At 46.6% G+C, this 26,006-nt stretch overlaps 3 protein-coding genes across 10 annotated transcripts in view; 2 read left to right on the top strand and 1 right to left on the bottom strand.

Annotated features, from left to right (window-relative positions):
* The first annotated feature begins 78 nt into the window (after window positions 1–78).
* Window positions 79–15,924, top strand: CSRNP2 (cysteine and serine rich nuclear protein 2). Of its 4 annotated transcripts, none has more exons than XM_081249841.1 (6): window positions 79–322; window positions 970–1,142; window positions 5,242–5,478; window positions 6,754–7,013; window positions 10,576–10,872; window positions 12,432–15,924. In XM_081249841.1, the coding sequence occupies exons 3-6, from the start codon at window positions 5,328–5,330 to the stop codon at window positions 13,350–13,352; spliced, it is 1,629 nt and encodes a 542-aa protein (XP_081105967.1). In that variant the 5' UTR covers window positions 79–322; window positions 970–1,142; window positions 5,242–5,327; the 3' UTR covers window positions 13,353–15,924. The 4 variants fall into 4 exon arrangements, with proteins under 4 accessions (XP_081105967.1, XP_081105970.1, XP_081105968.1 ...); XM_081249844.1 differs by having other exon boundaries at window positions 1,008–1,142; XM_081249843.1 differs by lacking the exon at window positions 79–322 and adding an exon at window positions 544–603.
* A 1,528-nt stretch (window positions 15,925–17,452) lies between these two features.
* LETMD1 (LETM1 domain containing 1) lies at window positions 17,453–25,050 on the bottom strand. Of its 5 annotated transcripts, none has more exons than XM_081249847.1 (9): window positions 24,476–25,050; window positions 23,673–23,824; window positions 21,937–22,052; window positions 21,258–21,340; window positions 19,527–19,713; window positions 19,302–19,403; window positions 19,050–19,202; window positions 18,511–18,607; window positions 17,453–17,619 (listed from the first exon to the last, which is right to left on the bottom strand). In XM_081249847.1, exons 1-9 carry the CDS (start codon window positions 24,493–24,495, stop codon window positions 17,549–17,551), a joined length of 981 nt encoding a protein of 326 aa, XP_081105973.1. In that variant the 5' UTR covers window positions 24,496–25,050; the 3' UTR covers window positions 17,453–17,548. The 5 variants fall into 5 exon arrangements, with proteins under 5 accessions (XP_081105973.1, XP_081105972.1, XP_081105971.1 ...); XM_081249846.1 differs by having other exon boundaries at window positions 17,453–17,616; window positions 24,374–24,532; XM_081249845.1 differs by having other exon boundaries at window positions 24,374–24,531.
* Window positions 25,051–25,082: 32 nt separating this feature from the next.
* Window positions 25,083–26,006, top strand: part of SLC11A2 (solute carrier family 11 member 2) — a 52,818-nt gene continuing 51,894 nt past the window's right edge. Inside the window, exon 1 of the mRNA XM_081249838.1 lies at window positions 25,083–25,303. The gene's annotated coding sequence lies outside the window, so the exon portion shown is untranslated. The remainder of the gene's footprint in view (window positions 25,304–26,006) is intronic.

Below are 26,006 nucleotides of genomic sequence, written 5' to 3' on the forward strand. Positions count from 1 at the left end.
GGGGCTCGGTCGGACGTGCCGGCGCCTATAAGACCCTGAGCGCTGCGGCCAAAGCCTATTGTTAGCCGGAGCCGGGGCGGTTCTGGGCGGCTGCTGCCGGGGGCGCCCGAGTTGCCGGCGCCGCCCGCCCTCCGCCGCCTGCCGGCCGACCTGCCCACCCACCGTCTCTCCCCGCCCTGCCGCCTTGGGAACTCCCAGACCGTCTTCGCGGCCCCGGGACTCGCTCTCTCCTCCCTCCTTCCCACTCGGGGTAGGGCGGCGACGGCGGCGGCAGCGGGGGCGGCAGAGACCATCACGGGAGGAGGCAGCTGCGGCGGAGCCGGTAATGGGCCTGGGGGTGCGGGGCGGAGGGTGCCGCCTCGTCCTTTCTCGGGATCGGCCTCCCGGCAGCTGTGGAGGAGTGGTCAACCCAGAGCCGCGGGGATGGAGGGGTCAGAAATGAGGGAGGCACGAACGGGAGCGGTCGGGGGTGGGGGGGCGGGGAGCTAGGGCGCCGCTGGGAAGGGAAGGAGTCGGGAGAGGCGTGGGAGCGAGGGGCACGGAGGACGCGGGCCCGGACTGCGGGGGCAGCTTGAGGGAGAACGACGGGCGGCTTAGAAGCCGGTAGGAATTCGGATGCGGGTTGAGTTCGGAATGGAGTGGAGATGATGTACGATGGAGGGAAGGGAAGGAAGGGGAGGGGGGAAATAGAGGAAAATGTGGGAGGAGTGGTTGGGAATTTGTGAGTAGCAGGCAGGAAGGGATGGGAAACCGGGTAGGGGCTGCAGATTGGAATGAGCGGGAAGGTTAGCAGGAATCAGAAAAGGTGCCCCGGAGCTGAAGGGTTCAGCGGGAGTGTCCGTTAAGGGGAACTGTTGACTTGACATGTCCTTTCAGCCCAGGTTCCTGATGTCTCCCATTTTTTCTGGCGTTGTGTGGGAAAACGAAAGCATCACTTTCCCTGGTTGCTAGCTTGATCTTTTTTCACAGGCCCAAACACGCAGCTGACTGCCATCCATTCCTTTTAGTGCCATGGTCTTGATTCATCCTTTTAAAGGGGTTTAGAGTGGCAGTGTGACACACAAACCGTTCTTCAGTATGAAACGTTAGAAGTTATCCCTAAGAGACACGGTGTCCCCTTGTCCTGCAGTTTTCAGTTCAAGGTAAATCCATAGTTGATTCAGATTTTCCTTTTCTTTACTCACTTTCCATTTTGCAAATGTCCAAAGCCAGGAGGATGTTGGTGTGTGCCAGAGTTATAAATGACTGCATATCCTTGAGAGTTAATGGCTCCTGCAGCATCATGTTCCATTTCTACCACAAAGATCTCGTGTCCTTCATACGATGGGAGGTTAAACATGGAAAGCCAAATTCTAACCTTGTGTCAGTGAAGGGATAAAAACCAGGGAGTGACGGTTGGAGGGGGGCTTCCCTGAAATACCTAGTTTAAACAAGATGTTTTCACTTGAGCACTTTGTAAGTTCATGATCCTGGTAATCACACGGACACATGGATCCACGAAATTCATAGTATTTGAGAAGCAACTCACAGTATTTTGTAAAAGGAGAAACAGGACCTGTCATCTTGTTTAGGTTGATCCTGACACTTAGGCAGCAAGCCTTCCTTCCTCTAACCCTACAGCTGGTAGCACTGACGGTCTTACTAGAGATTTTTGGCCCTTGACCTTTAGCAGGTTGGGTTTCACTTGAATAGAGAGGCCTTCCCCTGTGAGATGTACCTTGTCTTATTTTGGACTCATTTATGAGAGAGGCTTTCATTACCTAAACTTTGTCAATACATTCTGCATCCACAAAATTGGGGGGAGGGGCAGTTCCTTTTTTGCTGGTCTCACATACTTGGGCTTTTGTTTTTGGGGGTGGTTATAGGAATCCACATAGGCCTTAAAAGGCTTAAGTCTAATACTAAAGTACAGATATGTAGATCTATTTTATTTGGTGCTAGTTTAAAAACTTCTATATACTATGGATCTAAATTATTTCATGTACCTTTGGGAAATGTTCAACTAGTAGAAACACTTGAGAAAAGACAGAAAGACATGTAGCTAGAAAGGGTCAGTTGACCTTTCATTTTACTGGCATAAAAACTTTTATAGAGGTTTGCATTATTTTCTCCAAAAGCATTTGTTGTTTGAGTTGGCCATTTTGACAGTTAACTGTCAGTTATGACCTGCATTTCCAGTCTCATCATGTTTATTTCTGTATGGGTTTAAGTGCTTGGAGTATAACTTAGAAGTGTTTTTCTCGAACATAAGCACTGATCCTCTGCCAATGAATAAATAGTTGAGAGAAGTGGGAATGACTGACTTCTAATTGTGGTTTGAAAGGAAGTTGAATTGATAAACTGGAAAGTGGAACCCATTCTTGTTGCTGTTTCAGAGAATGGTTTCTTCAGGCCACAGTGGAAGTGGGTGGGAGGTTTCTTGGTGCCCATTGGACATATTTATCTAACAAGTCAGGTTCACACCAGAGAGTTGGATGAGGAGAGCTGGGTTGAAATTTAAACTTACATTGGTTGTCAGGACAGAATCGTCGGATTTTTTTTTTTTTTTAAGAATGGGTTAATGGCAGAAAAAGTGATGCTAACATCCTGGATAGGGTAGAGAGCTCAGTCAATATGCACGTTATTTACATATATAGCCGTTCAGACATTTTAAGGAAAATACTTTTTTTCTAGGTTTCACATCTTTTTTCTTCTTTCTTACCGGCCTCCTGTCATTGCCCAGAAACCTCTATTCCAGAAGTGGAAGTGAGGAAGACGTAGAAAAAAGAGAGAAAGAGAATAGAACAAGCAGCCTGCAATCCTGGCTGCACGAGAGTGCACAAAAAGGGACCTGAAGGGGCTTCCCTGGTGGCGCAGTGGTTGAGAGTCTGCCTGCCGATGCAGGGGACGCAGGTTCATGCCCCGGTCCGGGAGGATCCCACATGCCGCGGAGTGGCTGGGCCCGTGAGCCATGGCCGCTGGGCCTGCGCGTCCGGAGCCTGTGCTCTGCAACCGGAGAGGCCACAACAGTGAGAGGCCCCCGTACCACAAAAAACAAACAAACAAAAAAAAGTGACCTGAAGAGAAGGGATACCCTGAGGGTACCTGGGGTTAAGACAGTGGAGAATCCTCATAATAAAGATGATCTTGCACCAGACCCAGCCTCCCGCAGGACTTTAAAGGAAATATTCAAAGGCAACCACACTACCGGAAGCAAAGGGACACCTGAACAAAGGACAGGGGTGCACATTTGCTTCCAGTTGTCAATCCCCGAGTGCTTCCAGGCTGAGGAAAAAGGCACTTCCTAGTAGCAACACTAACTGGATCTCAGTTAAAACTGAAGCCAGACTTACGTCCTTTCTGAGAAGGATTTTGAGCTCAGTCTGCTTTTTCATGTGGTCGATAAGATTTTTAAGTGGGGAGGAAATATTAAATTCAGTGGTCAACATTCTTTTATTTTTTTTATTCCACCCACATATGTACTCAATAGCAGAGGTCTCCCCTCCCCCAATAATAGAATAGAATGAGAAATTTGTTAGTTAATAGGTATCTTTAAGCCCAGCTGAAATCTTAACCCGTAAAAGTCCTTGGCTGTCTCCATTCTTACCCACCCATGTCCTAGGAATGTGACCTCTGATGGTAAGATCAGTAACCTGAAGAACAAAATTGATACTTTGGTTTCATTTTTAAATTTAATTACAATTCTTATCTAGTGCTTGATTATTTTTTTTCTTTCTGGCCAATTTATTTCAGGAATGTGCTTTTCTGAGATCTATGATGACAGGTTTCTTAGGTGCATCTTGTGACTTGAATGCAGAATTTCGATGAGATCTGGCTAGATAAATTAGGAAGTTCCTAAAGTACTTATTAGGTCTGGTTGACTGTGTAGAGCTGACCCAAGAGCAGGCAAATCGCTTCCAAGAGACAGTCCAGAAAAACAGCTCTGTAGCAGGCATCTCTTGACACCACAGTATATTCTGGGTAGCTGCTCTGCAGTAATGCAGCCCTGGCTTTCTGGGCAGTGTTGTTATTCCTGCTGCATAATTAGCAACTAGTGAGATCATAGTCTGGGGAGATTCTGGCATTACTGAGGCAGAAGCAGGGAGGTTTCAGATCGTCACTTGTGGCTCCAGCTTTGACAGCGCTTCTGCTGAGCAGATTCATATCTTCGGGAACTTAAGTCCAAAGATGGAGGAGAAAGATTTGTACCTGGGAAATGGAATATCCCAGATTCCTTGGTTGTGTGGCAGCATGTTGGAAACACTGCCTGCCATATCAGTGTAACCAGAATAAATTGTCACTCCTTTTGCTGTTTGTTGTGCCCTTGCTGGTTTCTTTATAGAGGGCAAAGATTGTAAAGCTACGTCTTCCTTGCACAGAGGGTGATGGTAGGTCAGCTGAGCCCTATTTTATGGAGCAGTAGGCAATTGGGAAGGAGTCTGGGTTTTGAAGCCAGTGCAGATTCTAATCTTCAGTCCATTCTTTAGAACCCAGTTTGACCTTTTTAGGAGCCTGGTGAGACACTTTACATTTGTGAAGATCTGGGTAAAGCATTTCCCTGACTGCCAATGTATTTTGAAATTGAAAGGCTAGAGCAGTGTTTCCCAACGTGTGTTCCCAGGATCATTTGCCCCCCACCAAGATACTCCAGAAACAAAGGGTTCCTTAATCATGGGTGCAAAACGCTGCATTCTATTTCCTCCCACCCTTCACCAGGTTCATTAGCATATTAAAAGCCTCTAAAAGTTCTTCCATAAGCAGTTATCTAAAGTATTTTGACACAGCGGTCCCATTTCCATGTAAGAGCTATTAATATCTATGGAACTAGTTTATTTAATGGATACGCTTTAGGAAATGCCAGGCTATATTTCCACTAGGAATAATAATTGGATCTAGTCTAGGTTTAGGCACAGCCTAATTCTGCCTTTGATCCCCAGTCCCTCCTGCTGACCCCGTGGAGAGCTCTCCTGGGTGAGCAGAAGAGCAGCTACTGTTAGCCCAGGGCTAATGAGGCGCCTAGAGTCCAGCCGGCTTGGAAGCCAAGGCCTTCTAGTCGTCTCATTATCCTAAGAGTGACTGAGACTGGAGGGCTGGGGAGAGACAAAAGTAGGAGAGTGCTGGCTGGAGAGAGATGACCTTGTTTCTAGAGAGCAGACTTCAGTGCTGGCTCGGGTGTTTTCTTCAGTGGGAGAGCCTTGTGTATAGACTTGGTAGGGGTCTGTCTTAGGACAGGAGTGCTGATTCCTCTTTTCCCCTGGGCAGAATCCTAATGCACCTGGCTGACTGGTGGTGAGCAGGGGCTTTGGGGCCAACGTGGTGGGCTCCCCAAGGAAACCCCTTTGAAACCAATGGATGCATTCACGGGCTCGGGTCTCAAGAGGAAGTTTGATGATGTGGACGTGGGTTCATCAGTTTCTAACTCCGACGATGAGATCTCCAGCAGTGACAGCGCTGACAGCTGCGACAGCCTCAATCCTCCCACAACTGCCAGCTTCACGCGTGAGTGAGCTGCTCCCTCCCTGCCGACCCCCATGTACCCCAAGCATTGGAGCCCATTGCAGCTCTTTGAGACAGCTTTTGTCCAGCTTGGGGATTTGCCCTTATTCGTAATCTCTCCCACCCTTAGCTCAGCCTTGCTCTTTGGAGGACCTCATTGCTCTAATATCATAGACTTATATTAAATGTGAATTATTCTAGCTGATTTTACTTGTGCTGTGCTTTGTGAGTCTCCAGAATGGGTTGAATTAAACTGAAGAAGGAGGAGTCTAGGAGTCTACGCTTCCCCCACTAGAGTCCTATAGAGTTCCACAAAATTGTAGCTCTAGCAGGACATAAATGCTTACTGCCTGGACAACTGGGACATCTCCACACTTCTTAATTCTTATGGTTCAATTAGTTTCTTGGAAAGAACTTCGGATTCTGTAGATCGGGGATTGTCTGTGGGCTAAATCTGGCTCACTGCCTGTTTTTGTAAATAAAGTTTTATTGGAACACAGCCACACCCAGTGTCTATGATGGCTTTTCATGCTACAATGGCAGAATTGAGTGGTAGTTGGCAACAGAGACCTCATGGCTTGCAAAGCCTAAAATATTTACTACCTGGACCTTTACAGAAGAAGTTTGCCATCTCCTGCTATAGAGCAACACTATCCAGGGGGTGTTGCCTGGTCGTCTAGTGGTTAGGATTCGGCATTTTCACTGCTGTGGCCCGGGTTCAGTCCCTGGTCAGGGAACTGAGATACCGCAAGCCATGTGGCACGGCCAAAACAACAACAAAACACCATCCAAAAGAATTTTCTGTTATCATAGAAATGTTCTATATCTGCACTGTCCAGTATGATAGCCATTAGCCACATGTGGCTATTGAGGACTTGAAGTGTGATTAGTGTAACTGAGGAGCTAAATTTTAAGTTTTATTTCACTTTAATTAATTTAAATTGCCACATGTGACTAGTAGCTGCTGTATTGGACAGTGAAGCTATGTAGATTGTTACATCCTGAAAAGATTACCTAGAGATTCTCTTCCCAGCTGATGTCTAAAAATAGATTTTGTGATCATCTGTTTGGGTGAAGTCAGTCTGGAGGCAGTGGTATGGACCAGCTGATGGTCAAGGTCCCTTCCCACTGTGCTTTTAAGATCTGAAAATTAGGAAGGTCTCTAGATACAGGGAGCACCTTTGGAGAAGAGTTGAGAGCCTAGATGAATGAGAAAGAATGAGGTCCCCAAACAGGCCATCTCTGGGTTAAAGTTTTCCTTCTGTGCTCCCTTCTCAGCCACATCCATCCTGAAGCGGCAGAAGCAGCTGCGGAGGAAGAATGTGCGCTTTGACCAGGTGACTGTGTACTACTTTGCCCGGCGCCAGGGTTTCACCAGCGTGCCCAGCCAGGGCGGCAGCTCTCTGGGCATGGCCCAGCGCCATAACTCTGTACGCAGCTACACGCTCTGTGAGTTTGCTCAGGAGCAGGAGGTGAACCATCGGGAGATTCTCCGTGAACACCTGAAGGAGGAGAAGCTCCACGCCAAGAAGATGAAGGTGCCTAAGGGGTCTAGGGTCTGGTACTTCCCATGTGCCAAGATAAAGCAGGAAACCATCTAGGTCTATCATGTGGTGTTTTTGTTTTGGTTTTGGACTGTTGCCTTTGGTACGTAGAGATTCCATGTCTTTCTAGTGAGAAATCTCAGATTTGGATTCAAATCTCAGTCTGAGATGCCATTCTTTTTGTCTCTGGTAGGGAGTCTAGCCGAGATAGCAAAATGGATTCCCTAGAATTCCCTATTCTCGCCCGCTCTGCAAGTGTTTTTAAAGTTTAAAGTGTGAATACCTGAAGATATTCAAGTCTGCCACCCCTGGACCCTGAGGAAGCAGTGTTTCAGTTTCTCGTCAAATGATTGTCCATTGGCCTGATGCACAGAACAGGTTTTGGATCTTTTACATCCTCTGAAAGGATCCTGCTGATTCTGTAACTCCCATTGCTTCTAGGTGATAGTTTTTCAGGTATAAACAATAGCATTACCAAATAGTTATTTCGATCTGTATAGTACTGGGCCTGCAGTCTGATGCCGCACCAGCTCTTCAAGTTTAGGAGGAGAACAGGGCTGGAAGACCCATCTCAGATGGCTCTTCATAGCTACACATTTGCTCTCAGCACTGCTTGGCACTCCACAGCCATAGTTTCCACCAGTCCGCAAAAATTGCCCCCAGCGTTCCTAGTTCCAACTTTGGAGAACACTGCTTCAGGCCTGGCCAAGTTCTTCTGGGCTCAAAGTATGCCGACCCACGTTAAAACAGGTGGCTGCATTATTTCCAGGGTTGCGGGTGAAATCCTAATGAGACACACCGGAATGTGGTAGGGTCGGAGAACTGGTGGCAGAGGGTGTGTGTGAGCCAGATCTTGCTGCTGTCTCCCTTGGAGAGCGCTATGTCTGCTGCCCTAAGTCTACGCCTAAAGACTTACACCTGTGTTTCTAACTAGAATGACATTCAGGCTTCCCTTTCTTCTGTCTGAGGAATTCCGTCACTGACCCTATCACCTTCCTGCTGCTATAGCAACAGCTGGGCAAATAAACACTCTTCTCATCATTTGTAATGAAGGTTTTCTTCCTATTCCCTAAGAAGAAACATCTCCCCTAAATCTGGTAGAGGGATGACGTGTCAAAGCAGACACCCTGTTCTGTGTCCTCCTTTGTAGGAGGTCTAGGGACAAAGCCAGGCAAATGAGACTGAGAAACAGGACTGCTACTTATTAAGCAGATTTAGTGAGCAGCACAATGGTGGCATCTAATACATCTTTCTATGTCAAGAGAACACCCTTACTTTGGTCCACTTGACTCTTGTCTTAGACATTTTTCCTTTAGCACTCTATAGGGGAGGCAGTTGGTCTTTAAAAATATACATTTTGCATCTCCCATATGCCATCTAATATTTGTTTTCCCTTTGGGCTTCCACCCCCTCCAAAAAAAAGCTGCTGCTGCTTTGCATCAGTATTAGTACCTGTAATTTTCTAATATTCTTATGACTTTTTTTGGCCTTTTATCCATATGGAATTCATTATTATGAATGGTATGAATTGGGAATCTAACTTACTTTTTTTTCAAAAGAATATACAGTTGTCCCAATACCGTTTAATGACTAGAAGAGTCTTTTCCTTACTGATTTGAAATGCCACCTCTGTTAGAATATATTAAATTCTCATAGCTACATGGGTTTCTTTCTATTGCATGTCTCATCTCTTTCCTTTGAGAGGATAGCAAGGAGGGGGAGGGTGCTTCGGAGGAGGCCAACCCTGGTGAAACAGGAGCAATGCTAAGGTCTGTGGAAAGGCCCCTCGTAGTTGGCCTGCCTGGGACAGAAATAATAGTCTAGGGGATCCCCAGAAGCACCACTTTATTTCTCTCATTTCTCTTATCACCTCCCTCCAAACAAACAAACGAACAAAACAGGTGTATACCTTATTAGCCAGGTCTCTTGCATCACATCTCTCCCAGGAGTTGTTCCTTTACCAGCACTTTTCTGGCTGGCAGATGAAATAAGCCAAACCTGCCAAAAGCTTGGCTTTTATCCTGCTAGTAGCTCCCAGAGCCCTGGGGATTGTGAGGCCTCATTTTCTTTACCTGAATTCTCTAGTGAGTTTTCAAAACTCATTCAGCCACAGATTGTCTTCAGCCTGTCCTTCCACTAAGATTCCCTTTCCTGGCTCTCTGTCCTTCTTATCCAGAGAACCCAGATTTCTGCGTGCAGAGTACACTCAGTATCATGTATGCCACCCTACCTCACATACAGACTTTCTGAAACCAAATAAAAAAGGATCAGGAAGGAGAAAGAGGGAATTCCTTGGCGGTCCAGTGGTTAGGACTTGGTGCTTTCACTGCCGAGGGCCCAGGTTCAGTCCCTGGATGGGGAACTAAGATCCCACAAGCCATGCGGCACGGCCAAAAAAAAAAAAGAAAGAATATATTTCTTCTAGGCCGTGGCTTGGAAGTGAGGGCTTTCTTGACAGCCATCAATAACTTCCTCATTTTTTTTCTCCTCCACATAAAATGAAGCTCTTCTGTGTATGCACAGATAATTATTCACACTGTGGGGATTCAGGTCCATTGACAAAGACTGGTAGGTAGTCTTGTGCTATACTTTAATGTACTCTTTTTTTTTAAGTATAAATTTATTTTATTTATTTATTTTTGGCTGCGTTGGGTCTTCATTGTTGCCCACGGGCTTTTCTCTAGTTGCAGCGAGCGGGGGCTACTCTTCGTTGAGGTGCGCCGCTTTCTTATTGCAGTGGCTTCTCTTGTTGCGGAGCACGGGCTCTAGTCGCCCGGGCTTCAGTAGTTGTGGCACGTGGGCTCAGCAGTTGTGGCTCGCGGACTCTAGAGCGCAGGCTCAGCAGTTGTGGCGCATGGGCTTAGTTGCTCCACGGCATGTGGGATCTTCCCGGACCAGGGCTCGAACCTGTGTCCTCTGCATTAGCAGGCAGATTCTTAACCACTGCGCCACCAGGGAAGTCCCTAATGTACTCTTCTTCCCACAGTGTGGTTTGGGGTCCTTTAGGTTGCAAACTGAAGGGTGTTTTGCAAGGTTGTTTACATCCAAGGAACATCCAGCCATTGAAATACCTTCTCTTCTTCCGTGTATGAGAAGGCAGGTTAGCTGAAGCTAAGGGACACAAGCCTGGGAATGGAGGGTATATTTGTGGGAAAAGATTATCTTCTGGGAGGGAAGGTGAGACAGAGGTTTTAAGAAACGATCCAGAAAGGTGATGTCCCTTGTGTTGAAGGGCTGGTGTTAGAGCTGCACAGGCTTCCTGTCTTCCTGCTCTAGAATTGTTCTCTTGACCGACTCTATCCAGTACGGTAGCCACCAGCCATACTAGTGGCTATTTATACATAATTAAAATTAAATAAAGGTAAAAGTTCAGTTTCTCAGTTGCACTAGCCCCATTTATAGTGCTTGGTAGCCACACGTGCGTCGGGATAGGCTGCACGGATGTCTCCGTCACGACAGAAAGTTCACTTGGCCCAAGCTGCTCTAGGTGCGCCCGGTGAGAAGGCTCCTGCTGATAACGCTCTAGAGCCTGACCTTCCTTCCTGTCTCTTGGCAGCTGACCAAGAACGGGACAGTGGAGTCGGTGGAGGCCGACTGCCTGACATTGGATGATGTTTCAGATGAAGATATTGATGTGGAAAACGTGGAGGTGGATGATTACTTCTTCCTGCAGCCTCTGCCCACCAAACGGCGACGGGCCCTGCTGAGGGCTTCTGGGGTCCACCGCATTGATGCTGAAGAGAAGCAAGAACTTCGAGCCATCCGACTGTCACGGGAAGAGTGTGGTTGTGACTGTCGACTGTATTGTGACCCGGAAGCGTGTGCCTGTAGCCAGGCTGGGATTAAATGCCAGGTCGGTCCACATTTTGCTGTGATAAGTGTATCTACCCTAGAGTCAGGGGTGTGTAGTGTGGGTGCCAGTGAATGTGGGAGATGCCCATGCACGGGTGAACACTTCAGTTCTGCAGCCCGGCTCCACCAACAAAGAAAACAAGTGTGACGGGATTCTTAGGCTGTGGAGATAGCAGTGATCTTTTCTTTCTGTGTATCTCACTTACGAGGTGACAGGCAGCGGTTGCTGGCACGCGGCGGAGCGGGGTTAGTGAGGTTAATATTTAATAGCTGCCCTTGAATACTGACCGGTTCCTGGAGGTAGATGGAAGCAGAGAACTGAGGTAGGCCTTCAGATTTTGTCCTAAAAACACTTACTCACAGTACCTCTACCCCAATTTTGTAAAAATCAGAACAGTCCTCAGAATCTAATTCAGGATCAGATTTGGGCTTAAATCCATAGTGTCCTGAAAGATAGAAAGCATCATCCCCCAGAGGGCCTTCTGACAAGGGACAGTTTGGAAGACACATCTCAACTGAAAATGGCAGTACCATCCCAAAGAATGAAATTTATCTGGAACCTGTATACTGAGGCTGTGGTGCTGAGTCCTTGTGGTTGGATTTATCCTAACCTTTTCTTTCTTATTTTCAGGTTGGTATCCGATAGCTGTAGCAGGTCCGACCAGATAATGCTTTTCAGACTGAGTCCCGTAACGAATCAGTCTGTTATACACAGACCTGAGGACAGTCCTAAGAAATGGATTGTTCCTAAGAACTGGAAGGGAGAGTTCTAGAAGTTGATTTCATAGGAAGACACTGTATTTGTACAGAAGACTTGTCTTCTCACATTTTTAATTTTATTTTTGATATGTATGGGGTGTTTTCATGTGGGGGATTCAAAAGGGAGATAAGGAGGTAGAAAGCATCTCCTTTCCAGCTATCCCTGGTGTAGAAGTTAATTATCTTGATAACTGCTTCCAAAGCAAGCTGGCCAACCATCGGGAAAATGAAGCAGGTAGTGAAAAGCTGGCCATTATTTTGTTCGAACCTTCACTATAGTACCTTGGCAAACAAAGGCACTTTCGCCTAGTTTCCCCGTTATGTGTTGCTTTGGACTAGCGAGATCTTCTACCTCCTTTCCCATGCCCGTCATCAAAGAACACAGTAGGCTTGGGCCCTGGCCTTTTGTTTTCTTAATAAAGTAGGTAGGTTCTGGAAAGGTCTCTGAGGCATACACATTTCTTTTCTCTGAGAACTGTCAGCTTTCAGAGAGGTATCTCTGGTCTTTTGACTGGAAGGGCCCTTTGACATGATCTTTGTCTTCTTTTTGTTTAGAAGAGGAAACAAAGCCCTTGAGAGAGAAATGACTTTCTTGAGGCCACACTACTAATTAGTGGCTGTGCTAGAATGGAAAGGCAGGTGGTCTGGTAACTCCCATCTAGTGCCCCGGTAGCTCACGCTGCAGGTTATGTTTTGAATTGGTTGCTTCTCTTGTAAGGGGACCTCAAACCCTGACTCCCTGTGTTCCCCAGCTAACGTCTCGTATCTCATCTGGCCTCAACCTCCTTGTCCCCTCCTCAGGTGGATCGCATGTCCTTTCCATGTGGCTGCTCCCGGGACGGCTGTGGGAACATGGCTGGGCGCATTGAATTCAACCCAATCCGGGTCCGGACTCATTACCTCCACACCATCATGAAGCTGGAGCTGGAGAGCAAGCGGCAGGTGAGTCGCCCGCCAGCCCCCGACGAGGAGCCCTCCCCCACTGCCAGCTGCAGCCTAGCGGCAGCACAGGACTCAGAGACACAGGACTTCCAGGAGTTCATCGCCGAGAATGAGACGGCGGTGCTGCACCTGCAGAGTGCGGAGGAGCTGGAGCGGCTCCAGGCGGAGGAGGACTCGAGCGGCTCCAGTGCCAGCCTGGACTCCAGCATAGAGAGCCTGGGCGTGTGCATCCTGGAGGAGCCCCTGGCTGTCCCCGAAGAGCTGTGCCCAGGCCTGACAGCCCCCATCCTCATCCAGGCTCAGCTGCCCCCAGGCTCCTCCGTGCTGTGTTTTGCCGAGAACTCGGATCAGCCAACTGCCTCAGCCATGAACGACCCATCCTACTTGAACAGTGGGCCCCTGGTCTACTACCAGGTGGAGCAGAGGCCAGTCCTGGGGGTGAAAGGAGAGCCTGGTACAGAAGAAGTCCCGCCCTCGTTCCCCAAGGAGAAGGATCTGAGTGTCTTCTCTCTCCCGGTTACCTCACTGGTGGCTTGTGGCCCCACAGACCCGGCTGCCCTCTGTAAGTCAGAGGTGGGGAAAACATCCACTCTAGAAGCGCTAGTGCCCGAAGATCGTAACCCCGAGGAGCCTAAGGATGAAGACTTCCGCCCCTCTTGGTCCCCCTCAAACCTCCCCTCGCGCACGGACAATGAAGAGGGCTGTGTGGTGGAGACCGCACAGCAGAGTGAGGACCGGCCCCCTGAAGAGCCTTCCCTGGAGCTCCCCCTGGCAGTGTGACACGGGGATGGAGATTATGCCTCTTGCCCATTCTCTATTTATTCCCTTATTTTATCTAACACCATTTCAAAAACAAAACTGTAGAAGCAGCTGCTGCTCCCATGTTATTTTATTGGGATCTTTGGGGAACGGATGGGAAAGGATTGTCTGTACAAGTATTTTTTAAAGGGCCAACAGAACCAAGGAGACCAGCCTCAGCTCCATCTGGGGATAGAGTCTTGGGGCAGAGGAGGCTGCATACTGAGCTTTCTGGGCCGTTGGAACCACACTACGATCTCACAGGAGAAGCTGGGTAATTCAAACAGCTGTTCACGTAGGGACCAGAACACAACAATTGGAACAGCATGAAAGAGCCCCTTCCCTCTCCTGAGCTCCAGGCGGGGAACAAGCTCATTTTCCTCAGTGGTTACTCTGATATCCCAATTTGGTGTATCATAATAATACAGTTGCAATCATCAGCTGGTTGAGTCTAGAGAGGAGGGGGTGAAAGGGTCTCTGCTTCTGTACAAAACATCCAGGATCTATAAAAATTTAACCTGCGTTCCCTGGGCCCCTATTTGGTAAATAAGTTAATATTTGACATGTTTGGTGTTCTCTGACCTGTTCCCCACACTGGGGATTCCTGGTCTTAACTTGAATTGTTTCTTTCACATGTTCTTAGGTACTAGAGTTAAACTGGTCTTGTGTTTTTTTTTTACCCCTCTGTCCTTTTTCCTTTGAAGGGAAAGAGCTAGATTGGCTGGGGATGTGGCATCAAGAGCCTGAGTCTTCTGTATGTGTCTAACCCCAGCTCCATCAGGCAGCTTTAGTCTGGGGCTCACACATCCCATGGGAGGCCTGTGTAGAGCATTAACCTGTGTCCAAAGGAGGCAGCAGGAACAGGCTGCTGTCTGGGAAGATGACTTTGTGCCACGCTTGCTTTTTCACCCAGGTTGTCCCCCACCCCCACCCCAGTTTGAGAAATTTGAGCTTTAAAGGAATGTAGGATGTGGCAAGTTCACCGACTAGTTTTTGTTTCCTTTTTGTATCTGCCCTCATGGTCCCTCTTGGATATACAGGGTTAGAGTTCTTATACTATGTTCTTATACTGTTCACCCCCAATAACTGCAAATGCTTATTGGATCCCTCCCATCTCGATATATAAAGATTGGAAGCCAAACCGGTTCTTAAATGCTACATACAACCTCCAGGTTCTGAAGAAGTCAAGTTCTGACTGTAACCTTTGAGGTCTATAGAGTGGGACTCAGATTCAGTGTGTACCTGAATTAGGGGGGATACGGTTCCTGTTCTCTCATGTCCTGCTTACATTCCAGGATGTCCTCCATTGAACGCCACTGAATTCTTTTTACTAGCAAAGGTATCTTTGCCTTTTTTATTTCATTCTTTTTTTGTGGCCTCTGTTTGAAGAGGGGGGCAGTAGGGAGCAAACCACTCTTCTTTAGCTTCCTTTACACCATGCTTCATTACTGCTATCGGGTTATTAACCAGGAAAACAAAAAGTACAAAACTTTTTTTTTTGGTGGAGGAGGTAACTGTTCCTACTTATCTTGCTCATAAATCATAAAGCCTTTTCTTGTGGGATCTTAAGGCCCTGGTGTCTGAAAGCAACCTTCACGTACATCGCAGCAGCATTTCACCTATCAAACCTAAACTGAGCCTGAAAGACCTCATACTTAACACAGATACATCTTTTAACGCATTCTGCCTCTCCCGTTCATTCCTGTTTTTGCTGGGTTTTACATTTGCAGGGGAGTTAAAAAAGTCATAGGCCTTTATCTCTCCCCATCCTCTAGTCTCGAAATAGAGTTGAGAGTCTGAAGTACCTGAGATCTAGGTGCTATCCTGAACTGAGCTATACTCTGCCACCTTAGACTGGTCCCCTCAGATATAAGACTGAAGTTTAATTGGGAATTTGGAGAAAAATGTTTCTAGAAGTTTGCGTTGGAAGGTGAAGGTGAGCGTCATACATTCCCTCCTTAGGAAGGCTCCAGCCTAAGCTAGGGAGTGGATTTCACCTGTTCAGTGAGACACACATTTGGGATCAAACCAAGAATTTGCATCTAACTAGACTCATTGCCAACCTCCCAAGATAATTTGATTTTTCTGAAAAACTAGTTTCTTAATATAAGTCCATCCCTTCATTAACTCTGCAATTCTGACTCACCTATCCAAAGCTTTTAAATGCTAAATATTAACGTTTAGCATTAACTGTCTTGTCAAGCAAAGGGCCTCTCCTACAAACCTGATCCATCTCGTTTCTGGTGCTACCTGAGTTGGACAGAATTATAGTTCATGGTTGCTAGAAAGGCTAGGCCTCTGATCACAGAGGCAGAGAGCTTCAGTCCCACTTAGTCTAGGCCTAGATCAAAAATGATTATTACAACGCTTAATTATTTTCCAATTTCCTCTCTCACATACTGTACACAGGTAGTATTTTCAATGTGAATCCAAAGCTTGTCTGGTTCTCTGAAAAAAAAAATTTTTTTTTTTGCCTTTTAGGTCCTTTACATTGTGATAATGCTGTATTTAAAGAGAATATTTAAATGTAATATTAAAGAAATATTCAAAAGAATGGTGTGTTATTCTTTATCTTGGCAGACCACAAGTCAGTTACTTGTTAGAGAAAAGATGCTTCTCTAGCATTGTATATAAAACCAATTAGGTCAGTTAAGGATTAATGTTAACAATAGGAATGTTTTATGGTGGAAAAATAGAACATTCTTTGGAGCATCAAGAGCTTTACTTGCATCATATGCCCTAACATACCTTTTCAGCTGAAGCAGGCCTTGATCTGCCCTGCTGGAGCTTTTCCCACCTCAGTCCCTACTCTTGGGGCCCACTTTGTAATTCCATTACTTTACACATATATATATGTATATATATATATATATGAAATTCTCTATTCCTGGTTACCATCTTATAACCCAGCAAGAGGATCAACTTCAAATTAGCTCCTTTGTCATGTCCATCCCATCAGAAGGTTCTATTCCAACCAGTTATCTCACCATTAGTTAGCTTATGTCAGTCAGTCTTGTAAAAGGAGCCTTAGTAAAATGATTAGGGTATGCATAAGTAATTTCCAGCAACTGGTTTCAGGCAGTCTTTACTTGAGCTTAAAAACAGTGCTTCATGCGTTTACAATAAGTTACTACAGGTCACTGATGCACACAGACAAAAGCTGAACCCAACTTACTATCTCAAAGTAGACCTCTCCTGGTCTCCGGGGCTGGGCAGTAATTAGTACCTTACAGGATTGATCCATGGCCCAAAGAAGGCAGCCACTGTCACCTACAGTTGGATCACTGCAACACAGTGGAAGTAGCAAAGCGTTTAAGATCCACAGGGGCTGTAGCCCAGTCCAGAAATTGAGAGAGGGACGGGAAGGCTGTAAACACTTGAGTCAAGAAGCGCTTGTATTTCCTTTTATCTTTCCATTAGAATGTTCCCATAAGTTATTAACAAAAAAAAAGTTAAGGTGCTCAAAGGATTTGAAAAAAAGGGAAGTGGTTATCCCTGTGAGGGGAACAAAAAATAAAAATCCCTATTTTTGGTCATATCAAAGTGCTGACGGGGGCATCAAAGTACATGCATGGATATAAAGGCTCCAGTTTAAGTAGTGCTGTTCCCCTCATCAGCCAGAAACTGTCTTGAACAAAAACAGCTGTAACGGGGCTTCCCTGGTGGCGCAGTGGTTGAGAGCCCGCCTGCCGATGCAGGGGACACAGGTTCGTGCCCCGGTCCGGGAAGATCCCACATGCCGCGGAGCGGCTGGGCCCGTGAGCCATGGCCGCTGAGCCTGCGCATCCGGAGCCTGTGCTCCGCAACAGGAGAGGCCACAACAGTGAGAGGCCCGCGTACCGCAAAAAAAACAAAACAGCTGTAACCAATGTGGCAGTGGGTGAGGACTCCCACCTGGGGCAAAAGCTGACTTCCTGGGATCCGAACTTAAAACACCAGAGTAAAAGCCCAGTACAAAGGCTGCTGCCAGCTCCAGCAAATTCTGAGGAAGTTGGGATGACACCCCTCCTCTCGTGGGCCGCCCCGGTAGGAGGGTTTCTTTCAGTTCCAGCTGCCACACGGGCACCTGCTCCTCTGCCTTGCACACGCCTAACAGGGCACACACTCTTTGCTGTTTGGTTCCACGCTGCTGGACTACGTGACTGCATGCAGGACAATGCCACCCGCTTCTTGTCGGCTCAGCGCCTTGTCCCAATGTAGTTGATGGAAAGCAGGACCACATTGTGTAGCAAGAGGGACAGCTCAGCTTCTGAAAACAACATCAACATTAATGGTTTGGCCAGGGAAGAGTCTGCCTTCCAGCTACCTTGTTATGCAGGGCTTGACACCAGAGGCAGAAAGCCAAGTACAGGGAGGTGTGACATTAAGAGGCCACTATTCTCAAAGTTCCCCTGCTTCATTCCAGTCCCTGCATGTACACTTTCTTTCCTTCCACCAAGTATCTGTATCTACTTGATTCTCATGTGATGGCAGTAGAAAATGCAGAGATGGTAATGGTACTAAACCCCACTGTCACCCTTCGGAATTTTCTGGTAGAAGTTGGTCCTCGAGGGACATTTCTCAGCCCCAAGGAGATTAGTAGGCCTACCCTGATGTTCAGAGGCTTAGAAGATATCGAGGCCTAGCCAAAGGTTCCAAACAGGAGACCCATAGGTCTAATACCCACCCGCAGATACTTTTTGTTTAGGCAACTGAGTGTTTTCATTCCGAATTTGAATGTCTTGGGACTGGTGCTTCTCCCTGAGTTACATGGCAAGGTCTGGAGACATTTCTGGTTGTCACAACTGGGTGAGGGGGTGCTACTGTCTTGTCATCTAGTGGACAGAGGCCAGGGATGCCTGCTGTATCGTCTTATAATGCACATGACAGCCTCCACAGCAAAGCATCAGTAGTGCCAAGGTTGGGCAACCCTGCTTCATACTCAGGTTCCCACAATTCCTAGTCCTCCCTCTTGTCTTGCACAGTCTACTTCATTACCTGCCTAGCCCCTGTAGGCAAGTGGGTCTGCGCCCTTTCAATTAGACATATATATTAGATAAGGGTCTCATGCTACTTAATAATTAACTCTCAAATAAAACCTCAGAATAAAATACAAAAATGACTTGGATTTTAGTGGCATAACCACAGGCATTTGTCTCACCTTTCAGGCTGCAGGAAAGCTGTAGCCATTCTCCCAGCCAAGCTCGACACCTCTCTTCAGCAATATGGGTGGAATTCAGGCCACGAAGATAACAAGCCTAGATCGCTCAGAAGAAAAACAATCCTTAATTATCACAGAGCAAGTATGCCAAGGAAGTATAAACCCAGAGAATCCCAAATCCCCTTTAAATAAATTAAAACCTCATCCCCACAAGAAACCTTTCACCATGGCAATATGAACTCTGATGGACAGGATGAGAAGCAAAAAGGCCTATACAATCTAAAACAATAGATCTAAAGTGTAGTGTCCTTGCTTTTTGAAGGGCCAGAAGAAAACATACATAAACCAAAATTATTGTGGGCAACTCCTTCCCACTAGTTAAATTCACTCAGAAAAAAAGACATAGAAATGAGGTGAGAGAATAAAGAGCCTGGGCTCTGCTGTAACAAGCAAGACAAGGAGCTCCTTGGAAGCTCCCAGCCCCGTGAGCTCAAAAGCCCACCAAGGACTGCAGATTGATATTGCAATCAAGCGCTTACCGACTTCACCTCCTGGGCAGTCAGCTGACCAATCCCCAGCTTTGCCAAAGCCTTGTCCAGTTGGTGAATCACAGTGGTATGAGTCTTTAAACGGTATCTCAACAAGACAGGAGGCAGATAAGGTGTGAGAAGCATTGCTCGACTCAAGGCTTTCTGTGACACAATATAGGGGGAGAAAGTCAACTCGGTGTTACTGCAAGTAAGACCTGAAGCGAGGTGAGGCCATGGAATAGAGAAAGCCTCAGTGCTCACCATCTGCAAAGCATGGAGCTGGTTCATGCCCAGAGGATGGTTAGAGAAACACTCTCTCAGAGCCAGGATATCATGTATTGCTGGGTGGGTACCACGTTGCATCTTGGGAGAGGTAAGAGATGGGTAGATGTTAGGAAGGTCCAGACTAGCCTTCTTACCCAGTTTTAGTGCACGCTGGATCTAACAAGATTCCTGGTTTGCAGGAAGGGTTAATTGGAGGAATACCTTGGTGCACAATTCTGTCATATGCCACCGGAGTCCTGAATCAGAAATGAGAGGGATAACCTTTTCTAAATAACAAAGAATTTCTGGGTGGGACTGCTTCCGGAGAGTATGATAGATATCTAAGAAATCAATTTGTTGCTTTGGGGTCCAGAAATGTTGGATCAGCAGTTGCCTAGGAAACAGGTACCTGAAAAGAAAAGGAATCACAAAGTCACTTGCTGAAACTGGCATCTTTCAAAGTGACCTAAGAAAGCATTTAGCAGACATGAATGCTTGGAGGAAGAGATGGAAACACTATTTCCCTACCTTTCTGTTCTTTCCTGTAAATGAGTGTCAGACCAAGGTTTAAAGATACACTGAAGCGCAATTTCAAGCAACGTTACTGAGGTTATGTAAAAGGAAGCAGTAAGGGAACAGCCTTGTACGCAGCGATCAGAAAAATGACTCCTTTTGAATCAAAGCATGTGATGAACATATTTTGGACAAAGCTGCAGACAGAGCTGGACTTTGTATGTGACGTTGACAACCTCAAACTGTTCACAGTCCCTATGTATATACAAAATGGAATTCCTCTAATTCATTTCTCTATACAGGCGGTGGTTTTAAAACATGGTCACAAATTCCCTGGCACTCCTCTTATTGAGAAGTGAGGTCTGTGCCTCTGGTTTTTAAAATCTGGGTGAGTGCATCAACCACCAGAATAGAGCAGAAGTCTTTGTGACTTCCAAGGCTAGGTTATAAAAGGCCATGCAGGTCTTCCCTGGTGGTGCAGTGGTTGAGAGTGGCTTCAGTAGTTACAGCGTATGGGCTCGGTAGTTGTGGCTCATGGGCTCTAAGGCGCAGGCTCAGTAGTTGTGGCACATGGGCCTAGTTGCTCCGCGGCATGTGGGATCTTCCCAGACCAGGGCTCGAACCTGTGTCCCCTGCATTGGCAGGCGGATTCTTAACCACTATGTCACCAGGGAAGCCCCATGCAGATTCTTATTTGCTGGAACACTCATTCTTAGAGCCCTAAGCTGCCATGTAAGAAGTCCCGCTGCCCTGAAGCCACCACATTACAGAGGCCATATGCAGGCACCCTTGTTGACAGTTCCAGTCTTCCAAAGCCATCCCGGCTAAGGCACCAGACCTAAGAGTGACCTTAGACTGTCCAGACTAGTCCATTCACCAGTTTTAACTATCACTGAGGGACAAGGGAGAAAAATCTTTCAACCACCTGAGCCCTGCCCAAATTCCTGCCCCATAAAATCATGAAAATGGTGGTTGTTTTAAGCTATTACGCCTTGAGGTTGTTTGTTATACAACAATAGATAACTAGAACAACATGCAAGGTCATAGTTTAAACCTGTCATCTTCAGATATAAGGTAAAGTAATAAAGATTTGTATTATCAGAATATGAAATGCATTTTTCTCCTGAAGAAAAAAAATTGTCCCAAGTTGCTATGCTTCTAAGAGAGTGGGTTGCTGGCTGCCTCTAGGGATGATGGAAAAGATCGTTATCTTATTTCACATCATACAGGAGAGCTAAGAGACAGGGAGAAGCCAGGCCACCTACTCCTACAGCCATCGCAGTAACCCAGCTGGCTTTTATGAACCTTGGGCTAATGAGAAAATTGGAGCAGCAGTTTGATAACCTCTGCCTAACTTCTGAAATGGAAAGTTCTTAATTTGTAGTTTAAAAAAAATCTACATATCTTCAGTATGCCGGAGAGACAGAACTCTGTACTCACATTAGCAAGAAGACCAGGTAGTTGGCAAAGGGTGGAATGGAAAGAATACCTAGGAAAAGACACTTGGTGACGTCTCGACGGAACTAAGCAGAAATAAACACAGATGCAGTTTTAACCCAAGTAAGTTTTTAGTACAATGGACAATCCCTCCACCCCACTGTGCAGTAAACTTCTATTAGAGCCCAGGTAAGGATCGAGGTTATTTCTACCTCTAGTTGGTAAGTTCCTTAAGGACAGGAGCCCTGATCTGTTTACTTTTGTATCCCAAACAACACCTAATTCAGGGCCTGTCAGTATACCAAATCCCTAAGTAAATTCTTCCTGATCTGCAGAATGGTCCTAGATTCTTACTCTCAGCTTCAAAACTACCATCAAGTTACCACCAAATACTACTTTCCTGCTGCCTTTGGATCCTTCCTTGCAGATTTTTATATGTTCAGAAACGAACTGGACTTTACTGTTCACAACTTTTATTCAGAAAGTGTTCCAGAAACTCTACGGAGCTCTGCTATGGAGGCTCACAACTCTGAATGAAATGATTCTGACAAATGATCTGATCTCATGGCAAGGGGCAACAGCTTGGTCAGTGGTGAAGAAAATAGGAATGAAAAGTCTTGAGTTCTGGGTTAACTTTAATTATATCACCGTAAACTTCTGGATATCTGCCCTTGGCGCATACCTGTCTCAAATGCTCCATCTCCCGGTATGAAAGTTGATGAAACTTTATATTGTGCTTCCACATATTTGTCTTTATTCTTCTAGCCTTTTTGGCATCAGCCCATAACATCTGCAATCCTACCTCATTAAAGTAGAGGACAGAGTGTGATGTTATCCCAATCTGATTACCACAGCCTTTTGTTCCATGTTCACCCACAACACACACTTGTCCCTCCCTCCCCAATGCTACTCTAAATCAAAGCTTTAAACTAGGTCACTTGAAACTCTTGTGAGGCTGACCTATATTTCGTTTCTTATCCTTCTCCCCTCTGCCCCCTTCCACCTCCCTGCCCCCCAGCATATCACCTCTCTTCCTGCCAAGCTGGCGTTCTGTGATCTACCAGGGAATGGTCTCCCTCTTCTGGTTCATTACTCACTCCCTTTTAAAAATAAAAATTCAAAGCTCTTTAACCTCAGGAAGTCTTGCTCAATTAACCCTTTGTATATCTCAACCAGATATTAACTTATCTCCTTTCTAGAACACTTTTATAATTACTGGAATTCAACATATTTCTAAGATTGCATTTTCTCTTCATTCCAAGATAATCCTTACACTGATCTAGAACTTTAGTTTATAAAAATGTTTTCCTATTTATGAATGAAATGGTATAATGTCTAGGTTGGCTTCAAAATAATACAGGAGAAAGCCAATGTATAAATGATATGACTGGTGGCCATGAGTCAGTAATTGTTGAAGTGAGGTTGAGAATATGGAAGTTCATTGTATTACTCTACTTCTGTGTTATGTTTGACATTTTCTATAATAAAAGGCTTAAACACAAACAACCAAAATGCTTTCAGACTCTTTTTTTCATTTGATTCTAGTTATAAATCGGGGAGCAGACAAAGCGGCCATTCTTATCTCCACTTTACAGCTTTTGCAAGTACATGAAGCTAGTAATAATTATGATAATATTCAGAGCTGACAATGTGGGAGTTTACTATAATTGGTGTTATGATAAAAAAACGTATAGAGTATAATAGTTATAGCTACACTTACTGAGCACTTACTATGAATCAGGTCCTAAGGACTTTACATGTATGGATTTATTTAATCTTCATAGCCATGCAGTCAATAGGTAGGTTCTATTACTACCTTCATTTTACAGATGAGAAAACCAAAGAACAGAGAGGTTAAGTAACAAGTCCAATCACACAGCTAGTGACTAGCTGGGATTTGAACCCAGGCAGTCTGGCTCCACAGTGGACACCTGACACTGTAGCATCTCCTAGTAACTAGCAGAGCTCTGATTTGAACCGAAACATTCAGAAACCAAGTACATGTAGTGCTATTTCCACAACGTGCTACCCAGGAGAGATCTGTGACAAACATTAGACCACATTTTCTTACAAGCCAAGTCAACTGGTAAATCACTGGGCAGGTCTGTGCAGCTATAGATCTCTGCCCTTGTGCACGACAAATAATTTCTACTATAGTCAGATGTGTGGTTAAGAAAAGTGCAAAAATACCTATAATCCTCCTGGGTGCTGTCAGAAGTTGTTTCTCAACATACCTTTCTAGAAACATCAAGAAGGGATAACTTATAAGAAACAGTTTAATGCTCAAGCATTTATGAAACAGAAGACATACCAGCTTACACCCCCATCGCAGAGCCTGCAAGTGATCTTACTTATACTAACTCTCTGACACTACCCAAGAGCTGATTCAATGGATTTTTATTTTAGTTTTGTCTTTACCTTTCATGAAGATTGTATACAGGACATAGAAGCGGGGGAAATGACGACCCAAGAAACGATGGTATTTCCCATTAATCACTTTTGTCTTGGTCACCACATAAGAGATCAAGCTCTTCACATCTGCCTTTGGAGAAAGGTGAAGCTTTGAAGACCTACAAGGAAGATGAAAGAGACTATCTGTGAACCAGTCCTGGAAGCCCCTTCACGCCTGGGGTCCATAATGTAAAACATCTGCTTCAGAGAATGTATGCTAAGACCTGAAACTTCTGAAATCCAAAGATCTTGAGATTATGGAGAGATAAGCAGTCAGACTGAGAAAAACAGATAGGGCAGATGAGAGGCCAGGAAAGAATGGATATCGCGGAACTGGTGAGTCTGGAGAGAGCGCAAGGCCTGAGGGACAATCTGAGCAGCAGGCTAAAGCCAGAGAGGTGAGATCCAGCTAAGTAGCAGTAAAATCTGAGCCGAAAAAGGGAGGCTCAGGACACGTGGGGAATTCAGACAACATGGGGCACTGAGAATTGAGAGGGCCACGAAGCCAGGTCTCTAGCAGGGATCCCGGTGCGAATTCTGAGCGGCAGAATAAAAATCCAGGGGCCGGGGCGTGGAGCCCTGAAAATTAAGAGACAGCATGCAAACAAAATTGAGACACTGGAAGAGCCTGAACGTCAAAAATGCTTTTCTCTCTCCAAGTCCCTCACCGAGGGGCCCCCCAGGCCAGGCCAGAGCGAACAAACGGCAGCCTCCGGGCGACATAAGGTCCAGGGGGCCCCGCCGAACCCCACAAAGCAGCCCGAGCGCACCACACTCTGGAGACCGCCATCTTCGCAGTGAGGGAGGGGCAGACGAGAGTAAGTCGGCTTCAGGTCAAAGTTCCCGTACGTTGCGTTCGTTTGACAACGCATGCGCCTTTCCTGAGAGCTGATTGGTAACCATAGACCGTTCGCCTTGCGCAGCCCGGGCGAGGAGCGGACGCTAAGGCTAAGTTCGGAAGGAGGGCCAGGATTGGACGCCGCCGGCACTTCCTGGTTTAGAGGCGCCGGAAACCGGCTGTCCCGGAGGAAGCGAGAGAGTATCTGCCCTTGGTTGGGTTGTGATCCTGAGGATGTCTTCTCTTTGAGGGCCTCGTGACCCCTCGCGATGCTCTAGGGCCTCCGGGCTTCCTAGCGCCGCCGCCCTTGCTCTCTGTCCGTATGCGGACTTCGGGCCATTGGCGCGGCAGGTGCCGGAGGTTAGGAAGGGCCTGTGTCCACGGTGCCTCATGGGGGTTGGGAAGACCCGCGGCGCCCTCTAGTGCCAGTCAAAGTTTGCAGCTAAGGTTGGATGCCTGGGAGCCGCCCCTCTGTGGACCAAGTCCGCTCTTTCTTTTTTTTTTTTTTTTTTGCGGTACGCGGGCCTCTCACTGTTGTGGCCTCTCCCGTTGCGGAGCACAGGCTCCGGACGCACAGCCTCAGCGGCCATGGCTCACGGGCTTAGTTGCTCCGCGGCATGTGGGATCCTCCCGGACCGGGGCACGAACCCGTCACCCTGCATTGGCAGGCGGATTCTCAACCAGTGCGCCACCAGGGAAGCCCCGCTCTTTCCTTTTGTAGGCGTTTTTCAAAGTAGGTCTGTGGGAATAATGTCTTAAGGTAAGTGCCTCCTGAAGACCAAGCTCGGGTCTCAGCCTTAATGTCACTTTTCTGAGAGGCTCTCTCCGACCAGAGGGACATACATTTTCTCCCACCAGCCTGTGTATTTTTTTAAATAGCACTTACCACATCATTTATACGTTTGTTTCCTTTGACCGGCTCCCTGGACCAGACTGAGGGCAAGCACCTTCTTGCCTTGTTCACTGCTGTACCTTACCCCCACCGCTAGGTGTCATGCCCGGAACCTAGTAGTTGCTCAGTAAACATGTTTGACTACATTAATACTTGCAACTGGGAAGGTTTCCCAGAAGTGGTATTGCAGGAAGGGGGAGAGCAGGCTCTTGTCTAACACTCGGAAATGAATTGTCCAAGGAGACACACCGTGCTGACAAAGCAAGAGACTTTATTGGGAAGGAGCACCCCGGTGGAGAGCAGCAGGGTGAGGGAACCCAAGAGAACTGCTCTGCCACGTGGTGGCTCACAGTCTCAGGTTTTATGGTGATGGGGTTAGTTTCTGGGTTGTCTCTGGCCAATCACTCTGACTCAGGGTCCTTCCCCGTGGTGCAGGCATTGCTCAGGCAAGCTGGATTCCAGCGAGAAGGATTCTGGGAGGTTGGTAAGATATATGGACTGGCGTCTCCTCTCTCCTTTTGACCTTTCCTGAATTCTAGCTCATTAGTTCCACGTTCCTTTCCAGGACCTC

The sequence above is a fragment of the Mesoplodon bidens genome, assembly GCF_964165515.1.
Source record: "Mesoplodon bidens genome assembly, chromosome: 11".
NCBI lineage: Eukaryota > Metazoa > Chordata > Mammalia > Artiodactyla > Ziphiidae > Mesoplodon > Mesoplodon bidens.